This window comes from Babylonia areolata, chromosome 23, assembly GCF_041734735.1.
Source record: "Babylonia areolata isolate BAREFJ2019XMU chromosome 23, ASM4173473v1, whole genome shotgun sequence".
Classification (NCBI taxonomy): Eukaryota; Metazoa; Mollusca; class Gastropoda; order Neogastropoda; family Buccinidae; genus Babylonia; species Babylonia areolata.
The window spans coordinates 50,461,373-50,477,938 of NC_134898.1; the positions used below are offsets into that span (position 1 = coordinate 50,461,373).

Below are 16,566 nucleotides of genomic sequence, written 5' to 3' on the forward strand. Positions count from 1 at the left end.
CAGCTTCACAACAGGCTGCTGCTGTTCGTTTTCAAATGAAAACAAAAAACAAACCTACTTTCTTTACGCTTTCTGTTGCAGTCTATGGAATGCAAACTTCCCAGTGTAAGTTTACTGCAGTTCATGCCAACAGTTCTCCAACTGTGATATTAGTCATGGTCATCAAGGAAAAATATATGAATTTTCATCAAACTTCCTGCCACTCCTATCACTCTTCATTGCCAGGAACTCTGAAAAGGTAAAACATCAATCCATAATCATCCTACAAAACTGAATGAAAAGGTGATCATTTTGAACAAGTCAAAAACTAACTAAAGTGAAACAAACGAAGAAACCAAACCAATATTATTTACAACCTGTCATTTAAACACACCAAAACAGCATTTAAACAACAAAAGAAGCACTAACCAATAAAGCACTAGGCCAAAACATGACAATAATCATGCACTCTGATGTTTACTTGAGATGCTTATACACTGAAAAAGATCAAAAGAAAGAGAGAAAAACAAAGACAGAAACAACAAAACTACAACTAACAGACCATACAACTAACAGACCATGCACTGCCCATGAGGGTAAATGACATATGATACGTAACATTATGCAGCTGAAATCACCTACTTTTACCACACTCCTTTCTTTCATTAATTTGTACTTCTATTTATTGCAAATATTAATTTTATCTTTGATTCTATCATCCTCACCCTTGCCCCTTCCTCTTCAACCTCAAAAAAAAAAAAAAAAAAAAAAAAAAAAATATATATATATATATATATGTGTGTGTGTGTGTGTGTGTGTGTGTGTGTGTGTGTGTTGACAATCACCAGTGTGTGTGTTGACAATCACCAGTGTGTGTGTGTTGACAATCAGCAGTGTGTGTGACAAGACCAACAGATATTGCTGTCCCTTTCTTTCATCACGCAAGACATTCCCATGGAACTGTGGCTCTGTTCTGCTTGACTAAAAAACGATTATGACTGTGTGTGTGTGTGTGTGTGTGTGTGTGTGAGTATGTTAGAAGTAGTTCCCATTGTGACCTTCATCAATCAACAGAATCAAAGGTGTATGATACAGGCTTAAGCGTTCAACAAACAGCTCACTGGTCATTATTTCCTCTGAGACCAAATTCTGTCAACCATGTGTCAGTATGCAAGCCTTCCAAAGTTTCACGAAATGTGTGTATACACTCACATGCATGCAATCTATCTCTTTGGCAGAAAAGCAACTGTAACTGCTGCATGACAGGGGTCAGGGGTGGGGGGGGGGTATTTTACAGGTAGGAGGCTGAGAAGAATATTCATACATATTTGATTTCAGTCCATTCGTCACGTTTTCCAAACAGCCCAGACACCAAAAAACCCTCCAATTTTCTGTAGCCCTGTCTGTCTGTCTCTCTGAATGGGGGTGGGTGTGAATGGGAAAGTGCACATGTCATTTTGTGTAGTGAGTGCTGGTGGAGAAAAAGGTACACATCACTGAATGTACCTGTACATAGTTTAAAAAGAAATGAAACAAAAAGGCCCCAAGACAGCCAGCAATGTCTCTGAAAAATAAAGTAAAATAAGTGTCAATTCACAATACCAAAACAGGCTGACTCTGCCACTTGACACACTAATACACAAACACTATTTCAGTGCCTGTGTATGGACAACCAACCAGTCTCTAGCCTCTCCCTTGAGTCTGGAAACATCAAGATTCCCAATTCCTGGTCAGTCTAAAAAAGTTAATCCATCCTTTCAAACCCTCTTTTGGAACATGGAAACTGCAGTCACTTCAATGTCTCCACACTCAAGTCTTTAAAAGGTTGAGGTCTGTCTGCAAACACGTTTTGACAGACAATATAAACATAATATGGATATCATTCAATGCAGCCGTGCTATCTCTCTCTCTTCGTGTGTGTGTGTGTGTGTGTGAGGAATTTTCAGTGCTGTTTTCAGTGCTGCTGCTGCTGCAACATGAGAAGTGTTGCAGAAAACAGTGGTATGTCTCATGGTGCTGTGTTCAGTCGACGAAACCAGATCAGCGAAAGGGCTTTGACTGAGTGAAAAATGACAGTCAACATACACAGAGCCAGAAAAAAAACACTTCTCAACAGGTATCTAAACCCATAAAACAAATACAATTCAAACTTTGAAAAGTTAATTTACATACAATATAATAATAATATCAATAATAATGATAATAATAATCATAATAAAAATAATAAAGTATATGGCGCTGAATCTTGTGCAGCAGAGACAAATCAAAGTGCTTTCACATCAGACATTCACACATGCATGTATTATCTTGGATAACAAAAGATGTACATGCAGTGGGTATTTTGGGTTCCACTGTGTCAAAGATAATATGTGTTTCAGTGCATTTCAGAAGTGCTATTCAGTCCCAAGATCTGACACATTTCTCTGTTGCAGTCTCCATGTTATACATACTTTCCTGTTACATGCTGTGCAAATACCCTGTTCTGTATTGATCTTCTGTTTCACTATTCCTCAGCTATGCCAGTCACATCAATGCAACATCCATCTTAGGTCTGTTCCACTGCATAACCTCTCTCATTTTCATAGGCTTTGTGTCAGTGAGCTTGCCATAGTCTGTTTCTTAAATCTGTTCCACTGCACAACCTCTCTCATTTTCATGGGCTTTGTGTCAAGGAGCTTGTCATAGTCTGTTTCTTAAATTGTTCCACTGCACAACCTCTCTCATTTTCATAGGCTTTGTGTCAAGGAGCTTGTCATAGTCTGTTTCTTAAATCTGTTCCACTGCACAACCTCTCTCGTTTTCATAGGCTCTGTGTCAAGGAGCCTGTCATAGTCTGTTTCTTGATTTGTCCACAACCCTGTCTCTGTAGTCTCTTTCTCCTTTTGTCCACAGGTAATTGTACACAGTAATATATAAACCCTGTGACTGACAGACAAACAAACAGAAACACACACACACATATACACACCCACACAAATGCAACACTGGCAGTGAAAAGAACGAAGACATTTCTGAAGCAAAGGGAGGGAAAGTGCCTGCCATCAGCATGATTCAAATCAAAATCCAAACAAATCTCTCAACAAAGCTGGTGAACACTTCAAGAGGAAAACAATGCATGTGTATAAATATGATGCAGGAGCAAAACAAAACAAAACAGGCAAACAATCAATGAGTTAAGATTTTAAGGATATTACTAACATTAAAAAAAAGTATAAAAAAGATTTTTAAAAAGGCTTAAAGTCTTGTGAATAATTGTCAGTGCAGGTTCTCTGATAATCATTCCTTATTGTCATGTGCCTTTGATTAAGTTGTTCGAGGAAGTTAATGTTATTACTGAGTACAGACTGTACTGATCAGGTGCTATTTTCAGTTCAGCAAATAAAAGCACAGATCAAGAGACTCCAGTAAACTGCTGACAGTGAGTGCTGCAGAAAGAAAAAAGAGGGTGTTTTGTTTGTGCATAAATGTGTGCACCCGCCAAGCATGTGCTTGAATGTTTTACTTCTAATTCTTCAGTTTGGGATCTTCTCACTGAAAATGACAACAAATGAGAAAGAGGGAGGGAAGAATCTGTATACATGTGTGGAGGGTGTTGGGTGGGGGGGGGGGGTATGTGTGTGTGTGTGTGTGTGTGTGTGTGTGTGTGTGTGCGGGAGGGATGAGTATGTGTGTGAAGAAGCTGATTAAAAAAACCCATCACATTACTGTTATCATCATCATCACCATCATTATTATCTATAACATTATCATCATCACTGGATTATGAACACCATACAGCACAACCATCTTCCCTTATAAACAAACAGCACTAACACTGAAAGATCGAGCAACAAACATTTCGTTGGTATACTCTTTTCCCCAATATCACTGCACACATTTATGCATGGATTACAATTATTCAAGTCAGCACCTGTGCGATATACAATATATATATACATACATATATATATATATATTCATCAGTACCACTGGAGATACAGACTTGGGCTTAAACTAATCATTCTGCTAAATAATAAAAAGTCAATGAAATAAAAAAGATTATTAAAAAAAACAAGGTTGGGGGTGGGGGGTGGGGGGGGGGGGCGGTAATAATCCACACCACAGAGGTGAAGGAAGACCTGTGCTATCGGCCGTTGGACTGGTAGTCACTGTTCCAAGGGGGTCTGGCCTGCGCTGGCTGTGAGCCCCCCTCCACCCCCTCCTTCCCGAAATACTTCATCTTGTCCCTGAACGACATGTTCTCTGTCGCCTCGCTCCGTGAGCTCTGCTCCGCCGCTTTCTGCGCCTCAATGCGGGATCGGGGGTCTCGGTACACCTCCTGCGCCCCAATCACGTTGGGGGTACCGTAACTGGTGGGGGCCGGGGGGTGGTAAGGGTGCTGCGAGGAGGAGGAAGGGGGCATTTGGAACACCTCGTTGGTGCCGGCCGAGGGGGAAATGTCTGCCGGTGGGGACATGTGCTCTGAGGAGAAGGAGTGGGAAGGGGTTCGGATCTGATAGGTGTTCAGGTCAGTGTTGAACGACACTGTTTTCTTGGAGCCCGGGAAGGACTGGTAGTCATCGGGCGAAGGCAGTCCTTCTGTGTAGTGCTGGGGGTGGTGGGGATGGTGAGGGTGGGGCATGCTGTGGTAGCCCTGGTCCGGGGCGCTGACCCCATGACCTTCCATGGACGACGACCTCTGCGGAGGTTGCGGCTGCGTCCCTTGCTGGTGGTGGTGGTGGTGGGGCGGGGGGAAGTTCATGTACTCGTAGCCCTGGTCTCCGTTGTCCCTGCTAGGTTGCTGGAAGGCCGAGCCCAGAGGGTTGTTCCGCCCACTGCTGCCGAAGGGAGGCCTGGGGCCCATGCTGAGCGCCTCCAGCCGCTGCCTCTCCTCAGACACGGGGTCGGGGTTGTAGGGGGCAGGGTGGGCGTAGGGAGGGCCGCCCTGCTGCTGTGGGGGGGCGTACATGTGGTTCTGGCGGCTGGAGGAGGAGTCCCCTCGTGGAGGGCCCTCGCCCCGCCGCCCCGGGTGAGCCTCATACTGCTGGCTGCGCCCCTGTGAAATGGTCAGTATTGTGCTGTTATCATATTAATCATTATCATTAACATCAGAAGTAGGTGGTTGTCTGCCTCTCGTAATGCTGGTTGTGCCCCTGCCAAATTGTCAGAATTAAACTATTACTTTTGGTTTGTATATTATTATTAACATCATCATTATCATAACTGTATTATTGTTACTATTAATGGGAATGAATTGTCAGTTCGACAGACTTTTCAAAAGCAATAAAACATCAGAAATAGGCGGCTGAGTGCCGGCTGTACCCCTCTGATATTACCAGTAATAATACTATTATCATATTATCATTACTATCATATAATCATTATGATTATTATTATTATTATTATTATCATCAGTATCATTAAATTAAAAAAAAAGAAAAAACAAATAAACAGATGATAAATAAATAAATATTATAGTTCATCACAGAAATTTTGTCACTGAAACTCTTTTAAACCTACAATCTTATTGCAATCCCACCCCACATTCACACCCCCCAAAAAAACATAAATACATAAACTAACAAATAAACAGACAAATAAATAAACCAAAAAAAAACAAAAAAAGAAGATAAGATAAACAATATTTTAACAGAACATTGGCCTTATAGTTATACTAAGGGAGGCTACTAGTGTCAGCAGCTTTTGATTCCTGTGCTCGGGCGAACAACACATTTGTGCTCGACACCAAGAACCAGAGCCCTGCAGGAGTTTGTACCAGTGGGGCATTGTGCAGTATGTATAATTAAACAGATACGTTTCAGATAAAGACTCTCACATAGCACACAAAGAATCAAATGAATTTATAAATTTATGACAAAGACCCTCACATAACTACTTCAAACCAAGAACTACTTCAAACCAAGACCCTCACATAACTAACTATCAAAATAATTAACTATCAAACTACTTCAAACAAAGACACTCACAAAACTATCTACCTAACTACATAACTAACAAACTAACTACTTCAAACAAAGGCCCTCACACAGCTAACTAAACTAACTCCTTCAAACAAAGACCATCACATAACTAACTACATAACTATCTATCTAACTAAACTAAACTAACTACTTCAAACAAAAACCCTCACATATCTAAATAAATTACTACTTCAAACAAAGACCCTCACATAACTATCTAAATAACTACTTCTTCAAACAAAGGCCCTCACATAGCTAATGAACAAATCTAACTACTTCAAACAAACACCCTCACATTCACAAACTATCTAATCAACTCATAACTTCAAACTAAAGAACCCTCACATAACCAACCAACCAACTAACTACTTCAAACAAAAGGCCCTCACATAACTCTCCACCTCACTGTCGTCAGCGTCATAGTCACCACCACCACCACCTCCCCTCTCCTCCCCCAGACGCCGGTGGAACTCCTGTTCCTGCAGCAGCTGTCGCAGACGGTCCTGCTCTCCCAGGCTCAGGTATGACCGTGACTGCAGGCTCGCAATCTCCTGCTCACGGGCTCGAGCCTCATAGGACTGTTGCCGCTCCACCCTGTGCATCCCTCCCCCTCCGCCGCCTCCTCCTCTGCTCCACGCTGGATTCTCTGGCCCCAAGCCGCCACCACGCTGTGTCCACGGCTGCGAAGTAGAAGACGATGAGTGTGGTGGCAGGGGGGCATTGTTATGCTGAGGGGGTCCTACCCCCCCCGATCGGTTAGTGTTGGCCGCCGGGCCAAAGTTCTGGTACGTGGGATCTGAGGAGCGACCCCCGCTGCTGTGAAGTGGCTGGCCGTACTCGTCATAGGCAGGCGGGGGGAGGTTGGGGGGAGGGGGGATGGGGTCCATCATCATCCTCTCCCCCTCCTCATCGTGCCGGGGGTCGTAGAACTCCTCCATGGGGGGAGGCGGGGGCAGGTTCAGCAACTCATCCTCAGGGGGTGGGGGGAAGTCATCCACCGCCTCGTGGGGGTGGGGGTGGTGACCGTAGGCAGCCTGGTTTCCGTGAGGGGGGAAGTGGTGGCCCTGGTGGCCAAACCTGGACTCCTGGGGAGCAGGTGCACCTTGGTTGCCATAGTCACCAGACGACACCTGCTGACCGTCCGCTGCCCTGGGCGCCACCTCCTCGATGGACAGCTGGGGCTTCCTGGCCACCGGTGGCTTGGGTTTGACAGCAGGTTTGGGTTTGGCTTCTGGCTTGACCGGGGAGGTTTGGGGCGGCGGCTGGGAGCTGTCCAGGGTGTGGGGGGGCTGGCTCTGCTGCTCACCTTTGGGTGGCACTCTGGAGACACCCCCTCCACCACTACCAACGGGCGGGGGACCCCCCTGCTTGCCGAATAGCCTCTCGCGAGCGCTGAGCCGTGGTGCTTCTTGAGGTCGGCTCTGGACAGCCGCTCGGAAGTTGGAATGGTGGGCGCTGGTCGAAGCGCTCCCGCCACGCGAAGCCTGGGGCTGTCGGCTGCTGGAGGTGGGGTCACGGGCAGCGCTGGCTCCGCTTTTAGGAATGAGAGGGCCCTTGTGGGTTGGGGGAGGCGGTGCACTGCTGTTGCTGTTCTCGGCGCTGTATCCAGGGTTTTTCTCAGTCCGATAACCGTAAGCCCCGCCCTCCTCCGCCCTGTACCCTGCACTCTGCTGGCCACTTTGTCGCGACCTTGGGTCCATGCCGGGGCGACCCGGGTCGCTGTGATGTGGGCTGCGCTGACTGCCCGGGACGTTCATGTTCTGCGGCGTGTACTTCTCCTGCCACTCCTTCACCTTGGAGGTTGTGACCTCCACCGATTTGGGTCGGTTGGCATAGCCGCTTGGGTCTTCCGGCAGCTGCTGCTGTGGTGGATGGGCGTCGTAATATGCCGACTGAGGTCGGGGGTCACGGCCGCTGTTGGAGGACGAGCGCGAGGACAGAGAGGACCGGTCCGAGGGTCGGTGAGCGGCGGGGTAGTTGGGCCCCACGCCGCCTGGGTTGAAGTTTTCGTTGATGTTGTAGTGCCCTGACGCCGTGCCTCTCTGCAAACACAATCAGGACAAGGATGGTCAGTCACCTTTCAGAACTGATGCCATTTTCATTGGTCCGTTTTCACCAAACATATTTCTGTAAAAGCTAAAAGTCTCAATGGGCCCTTTTATTTCATATCATCATTCTTTCCTTCCAATTTTGGCACAAAATGAAAGATGGTTTGTAGTACAGTGTCCCATATTTCCCCTCCCCTTCTTGTACTCAAAACCAGTCATTTCTTAATACTTCACACACTCTTCCCCACGTCAATGCACCTGGAGGTGTTAACTCCCACGTAAGTTTATCAATGCTCCTGATGATGTAGATCAGTTCTAAACTTCTTTTTCTTTTTTTTTCTTTTTTAGTGAGAAAGCACACAAAACCCCCAACGACAATGAAATAAAAAAAAATTTTCATCAGTCAATTTGGTTATTATCTACCATACACAACCACGACAATGTAACTACTTGTAAAGTAGAATGTGTACAGCATCTAAAGAATAATAAAACACTCTGATCAAACTGCTCTGTAACAGATTTCTCTGATAAACTCACAGAAAAAAGAAGAAGAAAAAAAAACAACAAAAAACAACAACAAAAAAACAGAAAAAGCTTAACCCCCCCCCCCCCCAAAAAAAAAAAAAAAAAAAAAAAAAACTAACAGAAAAACAACAACTACAGAACAAATTCTACAACCTCCCCAAACAACAACAACACAACATCTCTCCCCCCCACCCCCTCCCACTAGTTACCTGAGTCTGGTTCTCGTAGTTCCTGGGCTGCTGCATGTGGTGAGGGCTGTGCGTGGGTGTTCCCCCCTTGCTGGTACGGCAGGGGAGGGTACTGCTGGCCGCCAGCAGGGTGGTGCAACACGCCCACTGATGTGGCCCCCCTCATCCCCCCCACCCCCACCTCCCCGTCGTCCTGCTCGAAGGACCGGTCCCCTGCGTGGAGGTTGGACGTGGACTTGGAGCGAGGGTCGACGTCCCGGCGCTGGAAATTGGCCGGAGGGGGGTGCCTGGGATGGGGCCGCTGCTGCTGCCCTGAGGAGGACAGACTGTCGGCTGACGGGGACCTCCCTCGGTCCAGGTCACCTGGAGGAAGGAAGCAGAGACACGTGGGCACACTGCAGAGACAGGTTACTCAAGGTGACGGAGACGCCTCCAGGCAGACATGTTCTGACCATTAGTTGTTCTTTTTTTTGTTTATATATATATATATATATATATATGTGTGTGTGTGTGTGTGTGTGTGTGTGTATACACATATCTATTTATCTATTTATTTCTTGAATTTATTTCTTACATTTGCTTTTAATTTTTTTCTTTCTTTTTTTTTTACATCCAGCCCTCAGGACAAAAGGAAAAATGAAATAAGATAATTTACAAAAATAACAAAGGGCTTTAGAGAGAGAGAGAGAGAGAGAGAGAGAGAGAGAGAGAGAGAGAGAGAGAGAGAGAACTTCCAAATATACATTCTTTGGGGGAAAAAGTTCAGCAGGCAAAACCTATGAGAAAAAAAAAGTTTCAGAACAGAGTTTCAACAGTCAAGCCTTCCTTTTGCATTACAGATCAGGACAAACAACACAGCTTTGTACTGAGTGTTATTGATCAGAACAAAGAACCAAGCTTTGTACTGTGTGTGCTGTGTCAGGACGAACAAAGAACAAGGCTTTGTACTGAGTGTTACAGATTATGACTGAGAACACAGCTTTGTATGAGGCGTTATACATCAGGACAAAGAAAGAACAGAGCTTTGTACTGTGTTACACATCAGAACGAACAAAGAACACAGCTTAGTATGTAGCATTACACATCAGAACGAACAAAGAACACAGCTTAGTATGTAGCATTACACATCAGGACAAACAAAGAACACAGCTTAGTATGTAGCATTACACATCAGAACGAACAAAGAACACAGCTTAGTATGTAGCATTACACATCAGGACAAACAAAGAACACAGCTTCGTACGTAGCATTACACATCAGGACGAACAAAATAACACAGCTTTGTACTGTCTGAGTGTTACAGATCAGAACAAGCAGAGAATCCAGCTTTGTACCGAGTGTTATACATCAAGATGACTGAAGCTTTGTACTGAGTGTTTCAGAACAGTACGAACAAAGAACACAGCTTTGTACTGTTACAAATAGGATGAACAAAGAACAAGCTTTGTGCTGAGTGCTGCAGATCAGGATGAACAAAGAACACAGCTGTGTATGTGGTGTTACACATCAGGACGAACAAAGAACCTTGCTTTTGTACTGAGTGATCAAGCACTGAACAGTATCTGCTAAGACAACCACCACAAGAAACGTCTCTTCTTTTTTTCTTTTAATTGCCACTGACATGAAGACACTGAGGAAGGTGGCAGAATAGATAAGACGTTTATCTATCAATACAGTGCTTGTGAGGGTGTGGGTTCAAATCCCTGTCTCACCCTTTCTCCCAAGTTTGACTGGAAAATCAAACTGGGCATCTAGTTATTTGGATGAGACAATAAATCGAGGTTCCATTTGCAACACGTGCTTGGCGCACTGAAGAAAAACCCATAGCAACAAATGTTTTGTCCTCTGGCAATTCTGGAGACAAACTTCACACTGACAGGTACACAAATATGTATGCATGCACTCAAGGCCTGACTGGCGCGTCGGGTTATGCTGCTGTCAGGCATCTGCCTGGTAGATGTGGGTGTAGTGTATATGGATTTGTTTCAACACAGTGACGCCTCATTGAGAAACTGAATTTGAAACTGAAGTCAGAAATAATGTATCACTTTTTTGTTTCTTTCAATGACAGAGAACCAAATTTAAGAAAAAAATCTTTCAGCGTCTTGTGTATGTTAAATCAGAAAAGGCACCACTGAACACCACTGAAGAGACTCAGCACCAGTACAGGATTTCCTCTGGTGTGTGGCCTCCTGGTGACCTAACAACCATAGTTCCTTGTGAAATGCAGAAGCCGGGACTGTGATGGCTGTGGCCGTATATGTGGAGACTCGGAATGAGCAGCATGCAAGCAATGCCATTAAAACAGTGCAGATGATGGGGCAACAGCAAATCATTTTCAGAATCAAAAAAGATATCAAAAACTTTTCCAACTCTGGGTCATTTTTCAATGCACCACTTTAAAGGAATAGAAAAAAAACAACAAACAAACGAGACAATGAACCCGGGTGTGGCTGTGTATGGGGGACTTGGAATGAGCGGTATGGGAGTAATGCCACTTATACTGTGCAGATGATGGGGCAGCAAAAAAAAAAGAAAAAGAGGCACATCCTTTGGAATTTTTTTTTCTTTTCACAAATTCTTAAAAATGTTTAAAACCTGCGTGAACCCTGACAGTACCCCTACAACACTGACCTCTGGGCCCCTGGGTCATCCCCCGGGGCTGTGGCACTGGGCGTGAGCGCCCCCCATCACTCCCCAACCCCTGTCGCTGATCCGTGTAGGGCGGGGGGGCCTCCTCGGGGGTACCCATCCCTGACACTTTGGTCGCGTCTACACACACAGAAGGAGCAACGTATGATACCATCGTTCCTCTTCTTTTCATTGTTTTATTGTCTATCACACATAGATGGAACAACGTATGATACCATCGTTCCTCTTCTTCTTTTCATTGTTTTATTGTCTATCACACATAGATGGAACAACGTATGATACCATCGTTCCTCTTCTTCTTTTCATTGTTTTATTGTCTATCACACACAGAAGGAACAACGTATGATACCATCGTTCCTCTTCTTCTTTTCATTGTTTTATTGTCTATCACACATAGATGGAACAACGTATGATACCATCGTTCCTCTTCTTCTTTTCATTGTTTTATTGTCTATCACACATAGATGGAACAACGTATGATACCATCGTTCCTCTTCTTTTCATTGTTTTATTGTCTATCACACATAGATGGAACAACGTATGATACCATCGTTCCTCTTCTTCTTTTCATTGTTTTATTGTCTATCACACATAGATGGAACAACATACATATCACTGTTCCTCTTCTCTTTTTCATGTGTTTTTTTTTTCTCTTTTGCCCAGACTTTCTTGGGTCGACCACTGTTTTATTTATTTCATGGGTTTATTGTCAGTTCACTACCAGGGGATTTAGACATAAAAAGCAAATACACACTCAGACAATGGGTGTGGAAAACAGGTAAGGAAATGGTAGTTGGGAGGAGGTGTGTGTGTGTACTAGTAATATGAATTTTATGATTATTCATAACAGCTGTAATCTTTTGCTTTCTTTACATATTATATATATATATATATTTATATCAGACCATAAGAATAAAAAAAAATGTTCTCAATTTAGTTTCCTGGTGTGAGAAAAAAACACAACAATAATCACATAAGTTCCTTTTCAGAAAAAAAAACAATTCCTCACATCACAGAGCATAAAGTTGCCGATTTTTGCAACTCAATTTCAGAATCTTTTCAACCAGTTCAGAGACAAAAGCAACAACAACAACAACAACATTACCAACAGTCAGGCAACCAAATAAAACACACACACTTACACACACACTTACACACACACACACATGTATACACACACACAAGGCCACCCCAAACAGAGCAAAACAAGAACGGTCACTCACGGCGCTGCATGGTGGGTGAGGGTTCGTCCAGAAGAGTTGCCAGCCCATGGTGGACAGCGCCCTCTTTGGCCACTTTCAGGGTCACCACACTGCCCGTCTGGGTCATCAGTTCTGCAGCCCTGTAGCAAAACAGACAGCGCTGTCACCCACTTGTCAAGATTAAAGGTTAACTCATTCTGCTCCAGGTATGAGTTAACTCGCATCACGGTCACTCCCCCTGTGGACCAGGTACAAGTGTTCTCGTACCAACGCACTGTTCTTATTTCATTTATTCTTGCCTGGTACAGTTGATATTCTAAACTGATCCGTTATCGGATTCCGGTAGCATGAAAACAAAGCTTTGTTAGACTGATTTACATCAACAAATTTCCATTGATTTTCACCGTTACAGTAAACCATCCTGTGTTTTTTTTTCTGCGGTGTTCTAATGCAGTGCTGGTCCAGGGGAGTCACAGCTGGCATGTAGCTGTGGGGTAGAATGGGTTAATGATACCACAGCAACCGCCCTGTAGCTGTGGGGTAGAATGAGTTAATGATACCACAGCAACCGCCCTGTAGGGCAGAATGAGTTAATGATACCACAGCAACCGCCCTGTAGGGCAGAATGAGTTAATGATACCACAGCAACCGCCCTGTAGCTGTGGAATAGATGAGTTAATGATACCACAGCAACCGCCCTGTAGGGCAGGGCAGAATGAGTTAATGATACCACAGCAACCGCCCTGTAGCTAGCTGTGGGGCAGAATGAGTTAATGATACCACAGCAACCGCCCTGTAGCTAGCTGTGGGGCAGAATGAGTTAATGATACCACAGCAACCGCCCTGTGGGGCAGAATGAGTTAATGATACCACAGCAACCGCCCTGTAGCTGTGGGGCAGAATGAGTTAATGATACCACAGCAACCGCCCTGTAGCTGTGGGGCAGAATGAGTTAATGATACCACAGCAACCGCACTGTAGCTGTGGGGTAGAATGAGTTAATGATACCACAGCAACCGCCCTGTAGCTAAACAGACAGTGCTGTCACCCGTCCGTCAAGATTAAAGGATGCCCTCCTCCTCCTTCATCATCATCAATATAAAACAAAACAGTCTCAAAGTCTGTGGCCTTTCATGCCCTGCTCTCATGGTGACCTCAGTTTTGATACCCCTCCACTTCCGTGCTTGGGGTGAGTCCTGTCAATGCCATCAGTGTCGGCAGATTCATGGGGGGGCTGTTGTTTGAGGGACGTGGTGGCGGTCTCCACTCTGGGAGGGACGCTCACTCAGTCTGGCTCCGCGACTAAGCCATTATTGTCGTTAGTAGGGGGCTTAGTAGGTGGTGTCCTAAGTATGTTAAAACAGAGCAGGCACCACTGAACACCACCGAAGTGACTCAGCAGTAGTGCAGGGTCTCCTCTGGTGTGTGGCCTCCTGGCGACCTAACATCGATGGTTCCCTGTCGACTGCTGATGCTGGAACTGCGACGGACGAACCCGGGTGTGGCTGTGTATGGGGGAATCTAAATGAGCGGCGTGGGAGTAATGCCACTGCTGAAACGGCGCAGATGATGGGACAGAAAAAAAAAAAAAAAAAAAAAAAAAGGATTAAAGGATGCCTACTTATCCTGTGACAGTCCCAACAGACTTCACAGAGAGATTGACTGATTGATCTGGATACTTATATAGCACCTATCTTCCCTCACAGACCAAGTTTTAGACTCAAGCACTCCACAGACAGATGCAGAGACAGCAGACAGACAGACAGAGAGAAAGACAGACAGACGGACAGAGGATGCCTTCTTCTCCTATGGCAGTCACAGACTCAAGAGACGGATTAATTGATATGGATATGAATGAATATACAGCACCTATCTTCCATCAGAGACCAAGCTCTAAGTGTTTTACGAACGCACGAGTCACTTGCACAACAGACTGCCTACCTGGGCAGAAGAGACAAAGAGTATTTATTGACTGTGTCGGTTTCAGTCACAAACATACACACATCAACACACACACATGCTGACAATAGTTCGACAGACAGACAGACAGATGGACGGACAAATGGGTGCCTACATGTCCTGTGGCAGTCCTAACAAACTCTACACAGAGACTGACCGATTGATCTGGATACATACACAGCACCTATCTTCCGTCAGAGAGAAATGCATAAGACATTCTTGCAACAGGCTGCCTACCTGGGCAGAGGTGACTGACAGCTGTGTTTTAAATGCTCATTATTTGTTTTTTGTGTCAGCTTCAGTCACAAACACATTCACGCACATGAACACACACACACACACACACACACACACACACACGTGCTGACAATGGTCAGACAGACAGATGGACGGACAGACAGACAGAGAGACAGACAGGCAGACGGATGGACAGACAGACAGACAGGCAGATAGATGGACAAATGGATGCCTACTTGTCCTGCGTCAGTCCCACCAGACTCTTGCCGTCCACCTCCACCAGCTGGTCCCCTGCTTTCAGACGTCCATCCTGCACACAGTCACCATGGTTACCAGGGTGTGTGTGTGGGGGGGGGTGGGGGGGGAAGGGGGTATGTGCGGGGTGTATGTGTGTTGGGGGTGGGGGTGGTGGGAGATGGGTTGCGTGTGTGTGTGTGTGTGTTTGTGGAGGGTGGTGGGTTTTATGCGTAGAGAGAGTGTGCATGTGTGTAAGTGTGTGTGTGAGTGGGGATGGGGGTGGAGCGTGAGGGAGGTGTACGATTACTGCAACAAATCATCATTATCAGGTATTTGCATGTTTCTGAAAGTTGTGAATTATAATTTTTCTTGACACAAGTTAAGTTTGATATTCAAATAAAACAGGCACTGAGAACTTTCTTCAAGCGATTTTTGTTTTTGCCACAACTGAATGCAGGTACTTCTCTTTTAGACTTTGCATGACATTTCAGCATATCACTACGTAATGTCTTACTGGGATAAATGTCTTAGAAAACAGAACACAATCACAAAGAAAAGCAAATATCAAATCAACGTCTTGCAACAGGGAAAATTAATCATAACAAATTTGTTTATAGAGGAATGTGGAGAGTGTGTGTATATATACTTCTTCACCGTCAGACCACAAGGCAAAGAGAAAAATGAACCCAGAATAAGACAACCTATAACCAATCAAAAATGATTTCATCATGAACGTGATTAAAGATCTTTGAAAAAAGTTCAACTCACACACACACACACACTCATACATGTACATGCAAACTCACAATAATACACTGACATTGAAAAAGTGAACACATACATAGATATAAACATACATATAAACATGTACTGTAGGCATAAATATATATGCATACATAATTACCACAGAGAGAGAGAGAGAGAGAGAGAGAGAGAGTGACAGGAGAAAGAAAAAGAAAGAGAGAGAGAGAGAGAGAGAGTGACAGGAGAAAGAAAAAGAAAGAGAGAGAGAGAGAGAAATGGGGAAAAAGTGACAGAGGCAAAGAGAGAGAGACTGACAGACTCACACACAGAGACAGAGAAAGAAAGAGAGAGGCATGATAGAGAGAGAGAGAGAGACAGGCAGAGAGACAGAGAGAGAGACAGACAGACAGACAAACAGACAGAGAGAAAGAGAGAGACAGACAGGCAGAAAGACAGACAGAGAGAGAGAGAGACAGACAGGCAGAAAGACACAGAGAGAGAGACAGACAGGTAGAAAGACAGACAGAGAGAGAGACAGACAGACAGACAGGCAGACAGAGAGAGAAAGAGACAGACAGGCAGAAAGACACAGAGAGAGAGAGAACGGGGGAGAGAGGCAGGGACAGACACGAGAGACAGAGATTGTCTCGGTGCCCAAACAAAGGGAGATCACCTGAGCGGCAGCCCCTCCAGGCACAACGGACTTGATGTAGATGCCTTTCTCAGACAGACCTTCCCCCTGTAACCATCAGCAAATGGCTCACATCGCTGTCACAAACTCTTTAGTTTTTAAAATCTTCTTCAGTCTTAGTCATTCCAGAGCTCCCAGTGACTT

General features: G+C 44.9%; 1 protein-coding gene across 1 annotated transcript in view; it reads right to left on the reverse strand.

Annotated features, from left to right (window-relative positions):
- Window positions 1-779: 779 nt before the first annotated feature.
- LOC143297709 (afadin-like) overlaps window positions 780-16,566 on the reverse strand; it is an 87,279-nt gene continuing 71,492 nt past the window's right edge. Inside the window, exons 19-26 of the mRNA XM_076610131.1 lie at window positions 16,405-16,470; window positions 14,987-15,060; window positions 12,576-12,694; window positions 11,335-11,472; window positions 8,722-9,063; window positions 8,226-8,245; window positions 6,329-7,981; window positions 780-5,014 (exon numbers count right to left, since the gene is read on the reverse strand). Of these exons, the coding sequence (XP_076466246.1) occupies window positions 4,103-5,014; window positions 6,329-7,981; window positions 8,226-8,245; window positions 8,722-9,063; window positions 11,335-11,472; window positions 12,576-12,694; window positions 14,987-15,060; window positions 16,405-16,470 (3,324 nt within the window). The 3' untranslated portion in view covers window positions 780-4,102. The remainder of the gene's footprint in view (window positions 5,015-6,328; window positions 7,982-8,225; window positions 8,246-8,721; window positions 9,064-11,334; window positions 11,473-12,575; window positions 12,695-14,986; window positions 15,061-16,404; window positions 16,471-16,566) is intronic.